This window comes from Rattus norvegicus, chromosome 3, assembly GCF_021556685.1.
Source record: "Rattus norvegicus strain SHRSP/BbbUtx chromosome 3, alternate assembly SHRSP_T2T, whole genome shotgun sequence".
Taxonomy (NCBI): domain Eukaryota; kingdom Metazoa; phylum Chordata; class Mammalia; order Rodentia; family Muridae; genus Rattus; species Rattus norvegicus.
Genome location: NC_141536.1, coordinates 27,013,824 through 27,033,856, shown reverse-complemented (window position 1 = coordinate 27,033,856; position 20,033 = coordinate 27,013,824). Strand labels below are relative to the sequence as shown.

General features: G+C 39.7%; 1 protein-coding gene across 1 annotated transcript in view; it reads right to left on the bottom strand.

The window, feature by feature from the left end:
• Positions 1–20,033, bottom strand: part of Kynu (kynureninase) — a 150,764-nt gene that overhangs the window by 114,257 nt on the left and 16,474 nt on the right. Inside the window, 1 exon segment of the mRNA NM_053902.3 lies at positions 735–855. Within this exon segment, the coding sequence (NP_446354.2) occupies positions 735–855 (121 nt within the window).

Genomic DNA, 20,033 nt, shown 5'->3' with positions numbered 1-20,033 from the left:
CACCTCCTTTCTCTACACCTACCATCCACCAAACATCTTCCTTCTCTCTCCTTTATCTTTTTATAGTGACATTAAGAGATAATGCATTGCAGAGAAGGTGAGCTTAAAGATGAGGGTTCAGGAGGAATGGGAAGAAGGGAAGGGTTGGCCATTAGAAGACTGCAAGTAATCACAGAGCACAGGAGAAAGGAGTGCTCAGGTAAGAATCCAAATATGGCAAGCATGGAAATGGATGGTTTTAAACTATCCACCCCTTAGGAGGAAACCGTAAGAGGTTAAAAATACTAAGATCAAATGATATTATCCCACTCAGTACATCTATGATCATCGGTGTCACCCAGCCTATTATTATCTTAACAAGCCTGGACTCCATATTTTTGATGACACTATTAGCTTAGTCATGATTCAAACATAAAACGCTTAAAATCGTAAATTAACTTCTTCACTGGTCATTAACCATGTGAGATAAAGTGGCTACATTGATTTACACATGGGAAAGGGGATTTCATGTTTATATACATTGTTTCACTCTCTCGCTCTCACAAATTTGTCATTTGGACTTATTCTGATCCAAGATTATTTCACCAAAATATTATAGTATTGATAATTAATATAAATAAGGATTTCATTGGTCCTAATATGGTAGGGTGTAACTTGCCCAAATCAGACACCTTTTTTAACTTTGAAAATTCTTCTGTCCGATGCAGAGTTACACCTTTTAACACGGTACTTACATTTTGGCCCACTTATCTAGCTCTTCCTCCAGGTATGTTTTAACCATCTTCGGTTGAAGACCAAGGGAATTTCCCAGGAAATAGATGGCATTATCATCCTCATTCACTAAAGATAGATCAACTGAAACAGAAGAAAATACAAAAAAAAAAAAAAAAACAACTTGTTAAATTGTTAAATTAATTAATGTTCTTCTAGTTGACATTGTTAATCCAGCAAAATTAACATAATTTACAAGACAAAGGGTAATAAATAACTTGCAGTTACTCCCACAGAAGCATCAGGCTCTGAGCAGTAATTAACCTTTTGTATTTTGCATGGAAACATAACTTAAACTCACAGAGGTGACACAGCGATCTCTCACAGTTATTGTGCTACGGGAAAAAATATAAATTAGCAGCCATTTTCAATCATAAATAGTCAGAGGCTATAGGAAGACTTAAAACAGTTTTTTTAATAGAAAATATGATAGCCTATCTAACTGTTTTAGTTCACCAGAATTTAGGCAATGTACCCTCTGAATTAATTGTTGTCATGGAGATATTTAGAATGTAAACATCACAACGCTGTTGGAGTTATGTATCTCATGATGTGTTTTTATATACTCATGTATAGTATAACAAAAGATGGTCTCTACATCTTTTCCTTCTTCAGATACATCAGAACATTGCTGTGCTTTCTATCTTAGCCCTGACTTCAGCAAATAAACAATTTTCATGTCTAAAACCATTGGGAAAAGATCACATCATTAATAATAGATTCTATAGTACTAAACTTTCTCTTGATTCTAAGAGAGAAAGGGCCAAAATCCTTGACAATATTTCACTCACATCTTTTGGTAGGCTTTATGTATGCTACTAAGTTTTAAAGATGTTTTTTGAGGCAACCCAAACACTTCATTGTGATAAACTACTGTATTTTCTTGGATCATCTTTTGAACCTAACACCAAAAAACAGCTGTTAATGTTACTAAGCCATTTAAACAGGGACTTGTTGGTGGGTGAGTTGGGACAATCGGGACTTTGGATGTAGCGTGGGTAATACCGGCCACTTTTAATCAACCTATAGGGAGAAATATGTACACAGAGCAGAAAGAATGAAAATGTTAGGAAAGCTTAGAGTGTTCCCAGGAAAAAAGCAGACAAAAGATTGAACCAGAGGAAGTATTATAGAGATTAGCACCATTACAAAGAAGGCAATACAATGGGCTGGAATAATAGGAGATGCCTTGCAGACACCTAGGTTGTCAGCAAAGCACAGTGTAGCCAGAGGGATGAGCACATAAATTCAATCGGAAGATTTTTCCTTGAGAGAACACTGCTCACATTGGGTAGCCAAGGGAAGTGTTTTTCCAGGATCAGCATACCCAGGTATTCTAAAGTATTTCTATCCATGCTTTAAATGATGTGGGGGGTAGGAGGCTCAAAGCGGGAGCTACTACTTCAAGTGGGGTATTTGGTATCATCCACGAGCTGCTGGTTTTGCAGGCATGGAATATATAAGAATTACATTTATGTAGGCTTCCATCAGACTTTAAAGGAAAACCTAGAAGGCCAGGCAATGTATGAGAGAACTGGGATGTCTGTGGGGAGTCTTTGACAAGGCAACTTTTGAAGTTAAGGACACAATAGAGACCCCGGGAAGTTAGAGATACCAGAAAAGTAAAATGTTTGCCTAGAAAACCTCCTTTTTTTGGATCCAGCTGAGGCAGACATCAAGTGGAGTGTAGCTTGTAGATGGTGATGGTCATAGGGACAAGGCCACCCATGCTCTTGAGGTTTTACAATATGACACTCCTTGTCCTAAACCCTGGATGTGAAATTACAAACCTCTCTTGGAGGAGGGTTGATGAGGGGAATCTAACTGTGCAGTCCAATTGGGCTCAAAAATTCCAATTCTCCTGCCTCAACTTCCAAAACGCTGGAATTACAGATGTGCATGGCCATAGTTCTCCCAAGAACTATGATTTTTTTTTAATGCTTCCTCTGCTGAGTTTTAATCTTATGTTGGTCCATCCCCCACTCTCTATATCCCACAGCTTTTTCCCTCTCACAGTAGAATATTCCCTCTCTACTGTTGTGTCTTAAAGGAACACAGCCTCCTTTTTTCACTTTACCAGAGTTCACTGCTGAGAGTTTCATTTAGTTTCAGAAGACTTTGAGCTTTGGACTTTAGAACAATGTTACAACAGTGGAGAGTTTGCTGACTCCTAGAGGCAGACTAAGTGCATCCTGCCTTATGAGATGTGCCTTAGAGGCCAGGGGTAGAATGTTAAAGTCTGTAAAGAACATGTTCCTGTGCTCAAGTGTTGAAGACTTTGATCCCCTCTAGTGGTGCTATTTTGGTAAGTTGTGGGGACTTTAAAAACTGGATCTTAGTTTGAGGAAGTAGTAACTGTCCCATGATTGGAAACTAGACATTTTTCCAATCTCTCCCTTTCTCTTTGTCTGCTTCTAGGCACTGTTAGTTCAGCACATTTATTTCTTCATGCTCTTTTCTTATTATGGTCTACCTCATCGTGGTCCAAAAGTAGATCAAATGGTTGAACCGAAACCTTTTAAAATGTGATCCTAAAATGAATATTCACTTCTCGAAGATATTTTTCCTCTGTGAGGCAAACTTTTAAGTTGTACAACTTTAGGCATTAAGAAGGCACCTTCCCTGAGTGTGTTTGGAGAAGGAGATTGGTAGAAGACTAATGGGAGAAAGGATCTGTTGTCACTGAAGTACATGACCTGTGCATCCAGGACAAGAGTAAACAGGAAAGAAGGGTTTCTTACAGAATCAAGGAGTTCAGAGGACTCTGAGAGACTTCTCAAAGCCTATAGACCCACAGGAGGAGAAACAGAAATTCCAAATGAAGGTGGCAAATTGGTTATCCAATCATGTGCTAGTGAATTTGATCCTGCTTTAAAAATGAAATTGTATTTATTCCTATAATTTGACCATAAGTACTCATATTTATAACTTTTAAATTGCACAGAATAAAATAACCTTCTTCTTCAAACTGAACTAACTTCCATCCTTACTTGGTTTTGTCCTGGAAACTGAATCCAAGACATTGTAGGAGCTACTCAATCAAGCACTTTAATATCTAGCAATTCTTGGAACATGAACTTCTATCCCTTAACTCTAATTTAGTATGCAGTCACATCGTACAGAAAAAATCATAAATGAATTTCATTTTATTTTTATCACATTGCTGCCCTTTGAACAAATTTCATCAGTGAGTCATTTATTCACCAGGATGATATTTTCTGCGGGTTCCACCCTCATAATATGTTCTCTCTCTCTCTCTCTCTCTCTCTCTCTCTCTCTCTCTCTCTCTCTCTCTGTCTCCCTCCCTCTCTCTCTCTCCTATCTCTCCTCTTCCTTTTCTTAATACTTCCAGAAAGATTTGTTTCTGTGAGAAAAAAGAGCATAAAGTCAAGAATTTGAGGCAGTTGAACGGATTCATGCTCACACATACCTTACTGTACAAAACCTCTTTGGAGCTCACTGTGAGGAACGGCATCTGCGTTAGCTGTGAAGGATGTGGCATCAAGGTGTGTCAACTAATTACTTTTTTGGGTGCTTAGAGGGTGTTCTGCATTTTTCCAAGCCTGAGATGCCCTTGGTTAGTATGTTAGTTGCTGGGTGTCAAGTCAGCTGTGACTGATTGTTATTCATCCTCAACACTACCGTGTTGTTACTGATGTCACATCAATCACTATTGATACTTATATCCTATTACATTATAGTTGAAGTTCACATCTAGAACCTTCCAAAATACACTTATAGATTCTTATAGATTTCGTATCCTCTGTGCTTTCCAGGAGCAACTCTGGAGAATCTAGGTCTGGGTACACGTACAATTAGAAGTCCTTAGTGCCACGTCCCCAGTCTTTCACAACCTGACATCTTGTGAGTATATTAGATAACTTGTTTAATGTTGCATATTCATAAACTAAGGAGAGATTCCTCCAAAACACACACACACACACACACACACACACACACACAAACACACACACACACACACACACACACACACACAGAAACATATACACACAATCCTTTTTTGAGCTAGATTTAGTCTTTTCTTCCCAAATGCAATTAGTATTGATGTATATCAGTTGATCATTTTCTAGCTTCTTTTCTTGGAATTAAGAATTTTCAGAGCTTTTTACCATTTCTAGGTTTTGGTTTTTATTTGTTTTGTTTTCACCCTCACTGGAATGCACTACTGTAAACTACTTTTAAAATGAACTGTGACTAATACGCACCTTCTTCCTAGGTCCGTCAAAGTTGGCTAAATCATAACTCCTGAGGTGACTGATTCTTTGAGCATCTTTGCAGTTCTCTCTGAAGTTGTTCCTTCTAATCCATCTGAAGCCTTTTTCTCTTTGAATTGGCTTCACTCTCACCGGAAGGAAGAAGAAGCAAATGCGATCCCTCGTTTTTTTCCTTTTGGTCAAAATTGCTTAGATCTACTCTGATGAACCTTTGAATGGATTCCTGATCTAGATCCCTGATGATCTGTGACCAGATTTGACCATTTGCTGGCTTTTCTTTGTCAACCTCAAGCAGAATGGACCCTAAGTAGTATTCTTGTTCTTGACAATGTGAGGCACTGCTTTCCATGATCCAGGCTTTGCTGGTCACAACGCCTCTGTTGCTTTTTTTGTCCTTGTTTTTCTATCAGTGTGAAACGGCTATAGAGAATACATAAACCAAGACATGTGGCTATGACATTATGAAAGTCCGTTTAAAAGAATAAAAGACGTGTCATTGGGTTTCTCCCTACATCATTCTGAAATTCTTGTATGTTCTTAATTTTTCTGTCTGCAAAGCATCTACAATATATTCAGCGGAAACAATTACAGCAGTGGTATAAACCCTCTGGGTTCATTTACATGTTATCAATTCCAAGTTTACTATCGTTTTTGTGTAGGAATGTCTCACAGATGGGGAACCCTAACAGGCAGAAGTTTACTGTCTTGTGGCATCAAAGACTAGAAGCCTTACATGAGATCATTGACTGGGTTAACTCCTTTGCAGGCTATGAGGAAGGAAATCGTCTAAATGTTCATTGTTGGCTGGTATTTGGCTATCTTCCTGTGTAGTCCTCATTATATCTCCCATAAATCTGTCTCCTATTTTTCTCTTTTCATTAAAAATATCATGTTATAAGAGATTAGACATAACTTAGATTAAACTTTAAAGGAACATTTATCCCACATGAATTTTTATTTTAACATACATATGGAGATCAGAGGACAACTTTCAGGAGTCAGTTTTTCCTTCTACCAAGAGATTAACCTATCTAGGGATTGGCCTCAGGTCATCAGATGTGACACTAAGTGACTCTAGCCCATCAACCATCTCACAGACTCTCAGTATGGATTTTCATAGGAGGTATTTCAACTCAGAACACTCTCTACAGAGATTTAATTCACTCATAACTTGCTCAAGAACTGTTGAAGCACTCAAGAATTTCATCTTTCTCTACATAATTTCATTAAGCAAGACTTAAGACAAAAATTTGAATTTTTTCTAGACGTCTCCTTACTTAGTCATGACTAGTTATTAGGTTATTCAATACAAGAGGTTCTGGAAATCCATTTTATTGCGTCTGAGCAATAAATATTAATTAATAAAAATGCCAAACATTTTGGTCCCTATTTACTCCATAATTCACTGGATATTTAATTGGGGCACAAAATGACAGAGACTTATTTGGAAGATAGGATTTGGAAGATTTGGCTTTATTTGTAATCTTACCGTCAAGCAATGTTTCATTCTATAACATAGACTTTGTGTTCGAATGACCAAGCCCTAGACCTGGCTTTCAGAAAAAGATCTGAGAAAACAAAAACAAAAAACCCAAAAAAACAAACAAATCAATCAAAAGTTGATTTCACAGGCAGAGAAAGACTAAAAAGAAGTGGAAGCAAAAGAACCAGATGACTGGTGATTTCAAAATTACTTTTCATGGAAAGGTGAGGCAAAATAATGGAAACTAATGGCTTTACTAACAATGGATTCCTTCAAGTTATTTTTAAAGGATTAAATATTACCTGCTGCAGACGATTAAGGTACCTGTTCGTCACAGTGAGCGAAGCTGCCCATTGGCACTTTAAACTCTTATCTCTCATTTCTCTTGGTTTTTTAGGAGGTCAGATAAACAGCTTGCTTGCTCTTTGTTGATAACAAACTCCATCAAACATGATTTGTGAATGGGTGTAATTGAATTTCAGTCTAGGTCCAGGTCAGGAGCTAGTTTAAAGCAATGACCCTTAAAATTATTTAACGATTCCAGGTTGGTCATGTAACCAGAGAAACCAGAGAAGTCCACCGTGACTGGATAGCCTTTGGGCTCAGCGCAATGTGGAAGACTCTCTTCATTAGCGAGTCTTTTCCTTCTCTGATCTTGTCTGGGGACTTCAAAACCCCATTCCTGAGGAATGTCACCTGGCCTTAATTTGATTACAGGATCAATTTCCTTTCTCCTATCACCGAGTTTCCTGAAATGCTTCCCATGCTTAGGAGGCGCTCCAGGTACCCTAAACCCCCAGCCAATGACCTTTGCTCATTCTGGATGTTCCTACACTCAGTGCCCCCCACAAACTTTATAAGCCGCGAATCACCCTAAGTAAAGTTAATCTGCCTGCTTACTGCTGATCTGGTCCCAGTGATGTCATTCATTGTATGTACTCTTCAGGGCTTCTACACACAAACATCCTCCCCCATTCGCCATCTCTGCTCCCACTGCCCTCGTGGATTGTGTCAGCTGATGATCCAGGAGAGTGGGGAGACAGACCCATAGATGGGGAGCATATAGATTATAATTGTTTAGCGTTTTATGGAGAATTAGGAGAAAGGAGCTTAATGGCTTCAAACATAACGCTCTGCCAAGGAAGGATCATTCCATGCTGTGTGTACCTATTAGAAATAAAATAAAACTTCCGCATCCTATTGGATGTGAAGTCTTACGCTTGCTGTATGTTTTGTTGTTCCCGATGTTGCTTCTAATTCCCCCATCGGTGGGGAAAATGACAATAGAAACAAAACCAAGCCCAGTCGCAAAGTATAGAAACAAAGGCAAACCTTACTTTAGCTTGGCACACCCGTGTTAGCGCTTTCTCTTGTGAGGTGCTTATTGCTAGTATCTCAGAAACTTTTCTTCACAAAGGACCACCAGACCCTTAGAGTAGTTACTATTCCTTCAGCTGACATTTCACATCTGCAGCTACTGCCTCTCACCTCGGCGGCAAAGGATATATCCAGACCTTTTGTTGAGGGTACTGAATCTGACAGGTGAATTTCCCAAGTAAGGCTCTTTGGAGTGACTTACGGTCTGCCAGTTCTACTGGGTTCATTTAACTTAAAGGAAATACACCCCTTTAGCCATTATAGGAATACCGATGAGGTTATTTTAAGTTGTAATTATTGTAATATCTGTAAGCAGAGTTTGATGTCTTCTGTATGCATAAGTTTTGTATTAGATTTCTTTCCACACACACAAATGCGTACATTGTATGTTCAGACCATTCACTTAGTGATATAATTTGTACACACAAGCTTTAAGTTGAAAATACACTATGTGTTAGTTACAGGTCTGTTATGACCGAAAGAGATAAACTATGACTAATTTTTAAAACAGGTAAATATATTTATATATTTATATGTAAAACTATTTCTATATACATATAAGGTTGCTTCTGTTTAAAGTGAATATGCCCCTTTTATGAAATATTGACTCTAAAAATGTTGTAGGGAACAAGCAATTCTTCATGTGCTTCTTTGTGTTTACTTTCTAGTCAATCATTAAAAAAAAATTGAAAAAAATACCAATGTCTGGGCTAGAGTCAAAGATTCCATTTAACTTGTTCCTATAGAGTGCCTCTGTATTAAGCATTAAAAAAAATCACTTAACAAATTATCCAGGCTTACTTTAGGTAGTCTTTTACTCAACTCCTCAATTCACAAAAATCACAAAACACAACAAACCGAACTCTGAGATTCCTGGAGACTAATGGAATTGCCAAGGTCACAGAAGGAACTTTACTTTCTACTTACTATGACATGTAATTTTAGGAACATAAGACTTGTAGAACCCTATTTAAAGTGTGTTAATATTCAACAATAAAACACTTAAGAATGAAGTCTGTCCACTCTAAATATGGTAAAATGCATATCGTTCAGCATACATTATAGTAAATCAAGTGGTTCGTGTTAGGATCCAGGCGAAAGGTTCTGCCCAGCTGTCTCGAAGTGAAAAAGACTACATTCCCAATACATTCTCACTGAGCAGCTACACGAACAGAACCAATAACGATCTCATTTTGAGCCTCCAGCAGAAGTTTAAAGTAGTCGACATGAATTAGCCTTATTATTAACACTGTCATCTTTCTTTTAATTTTTGTCTGCTTTTATTCATGTGTCTGTCTGTGTGTCTGCCAAGTATGTGCAGACAGATGCCCACAGAGGCCAGGAGGAGCATCAGATCCCCTGGTGATTGAGTTATCAGAGGTGGAGGTGGTGAGCTGTCTGATGTGAGTGCTGGGGCCTAAACTTAGGTTCTCTTGAAGAGCAGCAAGTGACATGAATCTCTAAGCCATCAGTCTAGCTGATATCATCATCACCATCATCATACCGTCACCATCACCATCATCACCAGTCTAGCTGATATCATCATCACCATCATCATATCGTCATCATCACCATCATCGCCATCTTTTTTTCAACTTATGAAGGGAACCCAGAAGTGACCACGTAGGTTTTTCTTAAAAGCTCCCAAGCTTTCTAAATGTGCTCAGAAGAACATTTTTGAAATAAAATGATTCCCGTATTCGTATGCTAGTGACTGAGTTTACTGGGAGCCCGGTATGGATGTAGGATGTCTGAGACACAGGCCTTCCTATAATCTACACGTGAGCACCTAGTGTGACTAGAGGCAACGGTGCTCAGTCAGTTTCAGAAAGGTAAAACAGTAAAATTTGCATGCAATTAATTTTTGTTATTAGAATAAATTAGGATAAAAGATGAATGTTCTTTAATTATTTTGCAGGATGTGTTCTTTTTAAAAGCATTGTCCAGTTTTGACTTTTTTTTTTTTTTGAGAATACCACTTTGTGCTTCTGAGATGTCAAAGTCCAGAATGACACAAAAAAGCCAAGCTGTCAAGCTCTGATCCTGACTTGGGAACATTTCAGGTCCCAAAACTGCTTTGACAACATTGTCTCTGGACAGATTGCTGTGATCAGTTATAAGAGCACTTTGTGCTAATGTTTTGGCCTGAAGGCATGTGGGGGATGAAAGAAAATGAAATACCTCAGTGAGACTTAACTCCGCAAAGTTCATTATTTGCTTTGAAAGAATTCATATGTACGTGTCCTTCCTCATATGTGTCTGTGAAGACGTGACACCATTGGTGAACAGCGATGTGGGTTTTGGGTGTTATTACAGAGGAGTTCAATCAGAAATTCTAAGCTAGAATTTCTTCTCTCCTCCTTCCTTCCTTCTTTCCTGCCTTCCTTCCTTCCTTCCTTCCTTTCTATTTTTGAGACAGGGTCTCACTATGTAGCTCTGGCTATCCTGCAACTGTCAATGTAGACTATGCTGACCTTGAACCCCCCAAGTTGGACTATGTTTACCAAGTGCTGGTATTTCGAAGGTGTGTGCCACTATGCCTGGCTCTAAGCTAGCATTTCAATCATCAATGCACCATTGTATATAGTATATGTTCAGCCTCACTTTGATAAAAATGGAATAACATTTGGTCAGCCACTGAAACTTTGAAGGAAGGCCATGTCACTATTCAGGCCAGACCCATGTGTATCTGACTCCATTTTGGTTTTTGGTTTATTTGTTTTGTTTTGTTTTTGTTGCTGGTTGAGCTGTGTTGGGGGAGGAGCTGACAGTAAAATCTGATTCCCTAATTGGTCCCTGACTGTGTCAATAAAGAAGGTGAGAGCCTATTGCTGGGCAAAGGGTAAACGGTAGGATTTCTGGGTCCCTAGAGAAGAGAAGGGATGCAGGGAAGGAAGAAGCTTTTGACCAGGCTTTGGAATGAGGCGGGTGCAACAGCCGGGTAAGGCCTTAGGGCAACTAGAACCTGTGACCTCTACCACTAGGGATTGGCTGAAATAAGTTAGCTGATAAGAGTCCAACAATTGTGTGATCTGGTTAATTTTAAAATAATAAAGCGGTCTAGTTTTGTTCTTCCACTGAGCTAAGGTGGGAAGAGGAAAGAGAGAAGACAGGGAAGTCGTTGGCAGCTTGGCAAAGCTAGCCAGGATTAACAGGCTAAATAGGATTGAAACTGGAGGCAGCAGATCTCGGAGCTAAAACAGGTGAGGTTGGAGCGTGGGGAGCTCTGGGGAAGAGGCGCCAGCTGACAATTGGCGGAGCTAAATCAGGATGGCGGGAACGTGATCTCAGAGCTAAACGGAGAACGCTGCACCAAGCGAGGAGGTAGCATGTTTTTAGCTTTATGTTTTAGCAACAGAGCTATGTAATCTTTCTCCCCTAAGGTTACCTTCCAGGCCAAGAATAATACAACTCAATAGTGAAAGTGATAGAAACTACTCCCTAGGCTACAGTGACCTTTCCGTCTCAAGAAAGCTTTGTGTCAGACTGTGACATAAAGTTCCCAGGTAATACCAATCAGATTATAAAGCCAGGCAGTTGGGTGAATGATCACCATGACAATCTTAAGCCTCCTCGTCTTTGTTTCCCTTTCCTATAGAACAAACAGTGAGACAGCTCTGCACAAACGAGGATGAATTTTAGCTCATTTTCCTCACTTCTGCCCAGTGTTACTGGGTTGTTCATAAAGACCTTCCCATGTGAACCCATCTTCCTTCACACAGCATATTACATGCTAACATGAGGCTCAGAGTGCCCTGTATCAGCTTCCTCAGAAGCTTTGGAGGGAGTGTAGACAGCTCTACATTTAGGAGATTAATTCTGGCCTAGATTTGCCAATATTCTGTAAACCCCCAGTTGCAACCTTCTGTGGAACAGCCTTTCCTTCCTTCCTTCCTTCCTTCCTTCCTTCCTTCCTTCCTTCCTTCCTTCCTTTCTTTCTTTCTTTCTTTCTTTCTTTCTTTCTTTCTTTCTTTCTTTCTTTCTTTCTTTCTTTTTTAAATGTACCCTGGCTCCTCCAGAGAGAGGCCTCCAGCGCTTGTGTGGTAGAAGGCTACTGGGCCTGTCCTCCTTGCCTCTCAGGGAATTCTGGAAACCAGAGGACCAGGGAGTGGACAGCAAGACCACCACACAATGTGAAAATGGAGACACTCCTCATTCAGAGTATCTAGAAACAGCTTTTAACACTGCTTAGTTATTGAGTCATCCCTGTGAGACTCGACTACACGTCTTAACACTACCATTTCAGCCAACTACGACTTGTTCGCATGTCTACCTGCTAGTACCTGGATGACTATAGGGCCAGGGATTTTTCTACTGAATTTGTTGCTACCTTGTTTTGCTCTTTCCCCAAAAACTGTCTAATAAACCTACACATAGGACTCTCTCCTGCTTCTGTTCAAGCTCCTCTCCGACTCTGCTCTCCATGATTAGACATGTGACATAGTCTGCTGAGAATCTTGGCCCAAAGTTTTGTCTTATCACTGGAACACAATAACTGTTTAAGAAAGCTGGAAAAAAGGCTTTTGTATTTATTTTCAATTTTGTCATAATTGAGAATTCCTTTCCATGTTTAAGGATGGGGAAAGAAAAAAAGAGTGGGAAGTTAGAATACAGAAGAGGAAGGACGGAAACAAATAAAAAATATGCTGTTCTTCAGAGATCCACAATGTTTTTTACAAGTTAGCTGACATAAAATGGTTGCCGGTTGTGTTACGAGCACTAGGTGAAAACCCAGATGGCCCAGCTCTGCCTGTTTTCTTCATGTTTTGATTGTTTGGAGCCCCTTATAACCAAGCAGAGCCAGGCAGGCAATCTGAATTCATTGGATATGAACTACTTCACTGTAAAATTGTTCCAGTCTTAATAATTGTGGTACTAAAGCAACTGTCGTGTTATTACTGTTGGCAATATCAAACTGCATCCCAGTAGTCTGTAATAGCACCTAGCTGGGACTTATGTTTATGTCTGTAAATCTGAGATCACAGTACTCTTAAGAATCATGTCAAGCCCTTCTGGTTGCTGCCCTCACAGGGAGCTGAAACCCAGCAACGAAGAGTGACTTCTGGCCCCAGACCAGAGGTAAGACCAACTTTTCTGCTCCAAGTGACCTGCCTGGTGGACTCAGGACACACAAAGGAAAAATTCCTCTGGGACCAGACACTTCCGGTTTCTAGCTGGCACCTGAACCTCGCTGATCCCGGCCCACAACTCCCTGCTCCCAAACCCTGTGGGAGAGAGAGCTCATCACTCAGACATGTGGGAAATCCTGAGACTGCAGGGCAGGAGAGACTGCCACTTCTGCACCCACCTTTGCCCACATCCTTGGCCCAAGAGGAAACTATATAGGGCCTCTGGGAACAGGAAGATAGGGGCACTCAAGCTGCAGGAGCCCTGAGGTCCAGACTGTCCCCGGATTTGAAGGTAACTGGTCAAACAGCTCCGTGCACCTAAATCCCGTGGGAAGGAGAGCTAGACTTTCAGAGGGGCAGACTACACTCTGCCTACATTTCTGACTGTAGAGGAAAACACCTAGCTACATCAGGGCCCCCTGTGCACAGGGACCCAGAAGTAGGGGCAGGCCCTTCTGGTTGCTGCCCTCACAGAGAGCTGAAACAGAGCCCTAAGGAGCAACTTCAGGCCCCAGACCAGAGGTAAGACCAACTTTTCTGCTCCAAGTGACCTGCCTGGTAGACGCAGGACAAACACCCACAGGAACAGCTGAAAGCCAGTGGACAGGAACGACTACATGCCTGAAAGCAGAACACTCTGTTCCCATAATTGGCTGAAGGAAAACAGGTCTACAGCACTCCTGACACACAGGCCTGTAGGACTGTCAAGCCACTGTCAGAAATAGCAGAACAAGGTAACACCAGAGATAACCTGAAGGTGAGCAGAGGAACCCAAGCAACAGAAACAAAGACTACCTGGCATCATCGGAGCCCAATTATCCCACCAAAGCAAACACTGAATATCCAAATGCACAAGAAAAGCAAGATCTAGATTTAAAATCACATTTGAGGGGTTGGGGATTTAGCTCAGTGGTAGAGTGCTTGCCTAGGAAGCGCAAGGCCCTGGGTTCGGTCCCCAGCTCCGAAAAAAGAACCAAAAAAAAAAAAAAATCACATTTGATCATGATGATGGAGGACTTTAAGAAAGACATAAAGACTTCTCTTAGAGAAATTCAGGAAAACACATGTAAACAAGTAGAAGCCCTTAGAGAGGAAACACAAAAATCCCTGAAAGAATTACAGGAAAACACAATCAAACAAATGAAGTAATTGAAAATGGAAATAGAAACAATAAAGAAAGTACAAAGGAGACAACACTGGATATAGAATACCAAAGTAAGAGACAAGGAGCCGTGGATACAAGCATCACAAACAGAATACAAGAGAAAGAAGAGAGAATCTCAGAAGCAGAGGATTCCATAGAAATCATCGACACAACTGTCTAATATAAAATGTAAAAAGCTACTGGCCCAAAACATACAGGAGATCCAGGACACAATGAGATGATAGAACCTAAGAATAATAGGTATAGAAGAGAGTGAAGGCTCCCAGCTCAAAGGACCAGTAAATATCTTCAACAAAATCATAGAAGAAAACTTCCCTAACCTAAAGAAAGAGATACATACAATAAGCCTACAGAATTCCAAATAGATTGAACCAGAAAAGAAACTCCTCCCATCACATAGTAGTCAAAACACCAAATGCACAAAACAAAGAAAGAATATTAAAAGCAGTAAAGGAAAAAGGTCAAGTAACATATAAAGGCAGACCTATCAGAATCACATCCAACTTCTCACCAGAGACTTTGAAAGCCAGAAGATCCTGGATAGATGTAATACAGACCCTAAAAGAACACAATGCTAGCCTAGGTTAATGTATCTAGCAAAACTCTCAACATAGATGGAGAAAACAAGATATTCCATGACAAAACCAAATTACACAATATCTTTCTACAAACCCAGCCCTACAAAGGATAATAAATGGTAAAGCCCAATACAAGAAGAGAAGCTACACCCTAGAAAAAGCAAGAAACTAATAATTTTGCAACAAAACCAAGAGAAGACAAGCACAAAAACATAATCTCACTTCCAAATACAAAGGTAACAGGAAGCAACAATCACTATTTCTTAATATCTCTCAACATCAGTGGACTCAATTCCCCAATAAAAAGACACAGACTAACAAACTGGATACTTAATGAGGACCCAGCATTTTCCTGCCTACAGGAAACACACCTCAGAGACAAAGACAGACACTACCTCAGAGTAAAAGGTTGGAGGACAAATTTCCAAGCAAATGGTCTGAAGAAGCAAGCTGGAGTAGCCATTCTAATCTGAATAAAATCAATCTTCAATCAAAAGTCATCAAAAAAGATAAGGAAGGACACTTCATATTCATCAAAGGAAAAGTCCAGCAACATGAACACTCAATCCTAAATATCTGTGCTCCAAATACAAGGGCACTTACATACATAAAAGAAAACTTACTAAAGTTCAAAGCATACATTGTACCTCACACCATAATAGTAGGAGATTTCAACACCTCACTCTCATCAATGTACAGATCATGGAAACAGAAAGTAAACAGACACACAGACAGACTAACAGAAGTTATGAATCAAATGGACTTAACAGATATTTATAGAGCATTCTATCCTAAAACAAAAGGACATACCATCTTCTTACCACCTCATGGTACTTTCTTCAAGATTGGCCATATAATTGGCACAAAACAGGCCTCAACAGCTATAGAAAGAAAGAAATAATCCCATGCGTCCTATCAGACCACCAAGGCTAAAGCTGGTCTTCAATAACAATAAGGAGAAAAGAACACCACCCACATATACATGGAAGTTGAACAATGCTCTACTCAAGGATAACCTGGTCAAGGAAGAAATAAAGAAAGAAATTAAAGACTTCTTAGAATTTAATGAAAATGAAGGTACAATATACCCAAACTTATAAGACACAATAAAGCTGTGCTAAAAGGAAAACTCATAGCGCTGAGTGCCTGCAAAGAAACAGGAGAGAGCATATATCAGCAGCTTGACAGCACACCTAAAAGCTCTAGAACAAAAAGAAGCAAACACACCCAGGAGGAGTAGAAGGAAGGAAATAATCAAACTCAGAGCTGAAATCAACCAAGAAGAAACAAAAAGGACTGTACAAAGAATCAATAGAACCAAAAGCTGGTTCTTGGAGAAAATCAACAAGATAGATGAACGAACCCTTAGCCAGACTAACCAGAGGACACAGAGAGTGTGTCCAAATTAACAAAATCAGAAATGAAAAGGGAGACATAACTACAGAATCAGAGGAAATTCAAAAAATCATCAGATCCTACTACAAAAGCATATATTCAAAAAAACTTGAAAATCTGGAGGAAATGGACAATTTCGTAGACAGATACCAGGTACCAAAATTAAATCAGGAACAGACAAACCATTTAAACAACCCTATAACTCCTAAAGAAATAGAAGCAATCATTAAAAGTCTCCCAACCAAAAAGAGCCCAGGCCCAGATAGGTTCAGAGCAGAATTCTATCAGACCTTCATAGAAGACCTCATACCAATACTATCCAAACTATTCCACAAAATTGAAACAGATAGTGTGCTATTGAATTCCTTCTATGAAGCCACAATTACTATTATACCTGAACCACACAAAGATCCAACAAAGAAAGAGAACTTCAGACCTATTTCCCTTATGAATATCGATGCAAAAATACTGAATAAAATTCTTGCAAACTGAATCGAAGAACACATCAAAATAATCATCCATTCATCCCAGGTATGCAGGGATGGAAAACCATCAACGTACTCCACTATATAAACAAACTGAACGATAAAAACCATATGATCATTTAATTAGATGCTGAGAAAGCATTTGACAAAATGCAACACCCCTTCATGATAAAAGTCCTGGAAAGAAGAGGAATTCAAGTCCCATACCTAAACATAGTAAAAGCCATATACAGCAAACCAGTAGTTAACATTAAACTAAATGGAGAGAAACTTGAAGCAATCCCACTAAAATCAGGGACTAGACAAGGCTGCCCACTCTCTCCCTACTTTTACAATATAGTTCTCGAAGTCCTATCCAGAGCAATCAGACAACAAAAGGAGATCAAAGAGATACAGATTTGAAAGGAAGAAATCAAAATATTACTATTTGCAGATGATATGATAATATATTTTAGTGATCCCAAAAGTTCCACTAGAGAACTACTAAACCTGATAAACACTTTCAGCAAAGTGGCTGGGTACAACATTAACTCAAATAAATCAGTAGCCTTCCTCTACACAAAAGAGAAAAAAGCTGAGAAAGAAATTAGGGAAACGACACCCTTCATAATAGTCCCAAGTAATATAAAATACCTTGTTGTGACTTTAACCAAGCAAGTAAAAGATCTGTATGTTAAGAACTTCAAGCCTCGGAAGAAAGAAATTGAAGAAGATCTCTGAAGATGGAAAGATCTCCCATGCTCATGGATTGGCAGGATTAGTATAGTAAAAATGGCCATTTTACCAAAAGCGATCTACAGATCCAATGTAATCCCCATCAAAATTCCAATCCAATTCTTCATAGAATTAGAAAGAACAATTTGCAAATTCATCTGGAATTACAAAAATCCCAGGATAACTAAAACTATCCTCAACAATAAAAGGACTTCCGGGAGAATCACTATTCCAGAACTGAAGCAGTATTACAGAGTAATAGTGATAAAAACTGTTTGGCCTTGGTACAGAGACAGGCAGGAAGACCAGTGGTATGGAATTGAAGATCCAGAAATGAACCCACACACCTATGGTCACTTGATTTTTGACAAAGGAACCAAAACCATCCAATGGAAAAAAGATAGCATTTTCAGCAAATGGTTCTGGTTCAACTGGACGTCAGCATGTAGAAGAATGCAGATCGATCCATTCTTATCACCCTGTACAAAGCTTAAGTCCAAGTGGATCAAGGACCTCCACATCAAACCAGATACACTCAAACTAATAGAAGAAAAACTAGGGCAGCATCTCGAACACATGGGCACTGGAAAAAATTTCCTGAACAAAACACCAATGGCTTTTGCTCTAAGATCAAGAATCGACAAATGGGATCTCATAAAACTGCAAAGCTTCTGTAAGGCAAAGGACACTGTTGTTAGGACAAAACAGCATCCAACAGATTGGAAAAAGATCTTTACCCATCCTACAACTGATAGAGGGCTCATATCCAAAATATACAAAGAATTCATGAAGTTAGACTGCAGGGAGACAAATAACCCTATTAAAAATGGGGTTTAGAGCTAAATAAAGAAATCACAGCTGAGGAATTTCGAATGGCTGTGAAGCTCCTAAAGAAATGTTTCTTAGTTATAAGGGAAATGCAAATCAAAACAGCCCCGAAATTCCTAAGAATGGCTAAGATCAAAACCTCCGGCGACAGCAGATACTGGCGAGGATGTGGATAAGAGGAACACTCCTCCATTGTTGGTGGGATTGCAGACTGGTACAACCATTCTGGAAATCAGTCTGGAGGTTCCTATGAAAATTGGACATTGTACTACCTGAGGACCCAGCCATACCTCTCTTGGGCATATACCCAAAAGACACTTCAACATATAGCAAAGACACATGCTCCACTATGTCCATAGCAGCCTCATTTATAATAGCCAGAAGCCGGAAAGAACCCAGATGCCCTTTAACAGAGGAATGGACACAGAAATGTGGTACATCTACACAATGGAATATTACTCAGCTATCACAACAATGACTTTGTGAAATTCATAAATGGATGGAACTGGAAAATATCATCCTGAATGAGGTAACCCAATCAGAAAAACACGCATCATATGCACTCATTGATAAGTGGCTATTAGTCCAAATGCTTGAATTACCCTAGATGCACAGAACACGTGAAACTCAAGAAGGATGACCAAAATGCGAATGCTTCACTCCTTCTTTAAAAAGGGAACAAGAATACCCTTGGCAGGGAATAGGGAAGCAAAGTTTTGAACAGAGGCTGAAGGAATGCCCATTCAGAGCCTGCCCCACATGTGGCCCATACATATAGAGCTACCAAACTGGATAAGATGGATGAAGCAAAGAAGTGCAGGCTGACAGGAACCGGCTGTAGATCTCTCCTGAGACACACAGCCAGAATACAGCATATACATAGGCGAATGCCAGCATGAAACCACTGAATTGAGAATGGAACCCCTGTTAAAGGAATCAGAGAAAGGACTGAAAGAGCTGAAGGGGCTTGAGATCCATTATAACAAAAATGCCAACCAACCAGAGCTTCCAGGGACTAAGCCACTACCCAAAGACTATACATGAACTGACCCTGGGCTCCAAATGCATAGGTAGCAATGAATAGCCTAGTAAGGGCACCAGTAGAAGGGAAAGCCCTTGGTCCTGCCAAGATTGAACCCCCAGTGAACGGAATTCTTGGGGGGAGGGTGGTAATGTGTGGAGGGTCGGGGGAAACACTCATATAGAAGGGGAGGGGCATGGGTTAGGGGGATGTTCGCCTGGAAACCACTGGGAAAGGGAATAACATTTGAAATGTAAATAAGAAGTACCCAATTTTATAAAGGTGGGAAAAAAACAGCAAAAAAAAAAAAAGAATCAGTTCAAAACTTTAGTTGAAGATGAAGATACCTCTGAAACAAAGCAATTGGCCACCTGGGGAGGGAAGGATTTCTTTCCTTCCATTATCTAGTACATTTAATTCTTCGGGTCAAACTTCCCAAGGAGTAGGTCTGTACCCAGTCATAAAATAAAAGAGAAAGTGCTAACATATTCTCTCTTAAAATGTTTTATGATACATCTCATTCTTTGATATTCATTTCAGGTGTGATGCGTATTTGCTTTTCTTTGAACTTTGGACTTATTTTGTACTTAGATAACAGTCAGACACAACTTGACATGATGAAGCCTGCCTAGCATGACATCCAAGTCTATGATGTTGTGTCTAGTGGCTGCTGCTGATTCTGGAGAAGTGATAGCAGAGACACAAGTCAGTTCACCTTAACAGGCATAAGTTTTTCAACTTCCAAATGCATTTACAACTTAGGATGTTTTTCTTCAAGGAGGAAAGCAATACAGGCACTTGTCAATTTTGCTCCCATTTTCATGCCCCCCCCATTACCACCAGAAGAACACA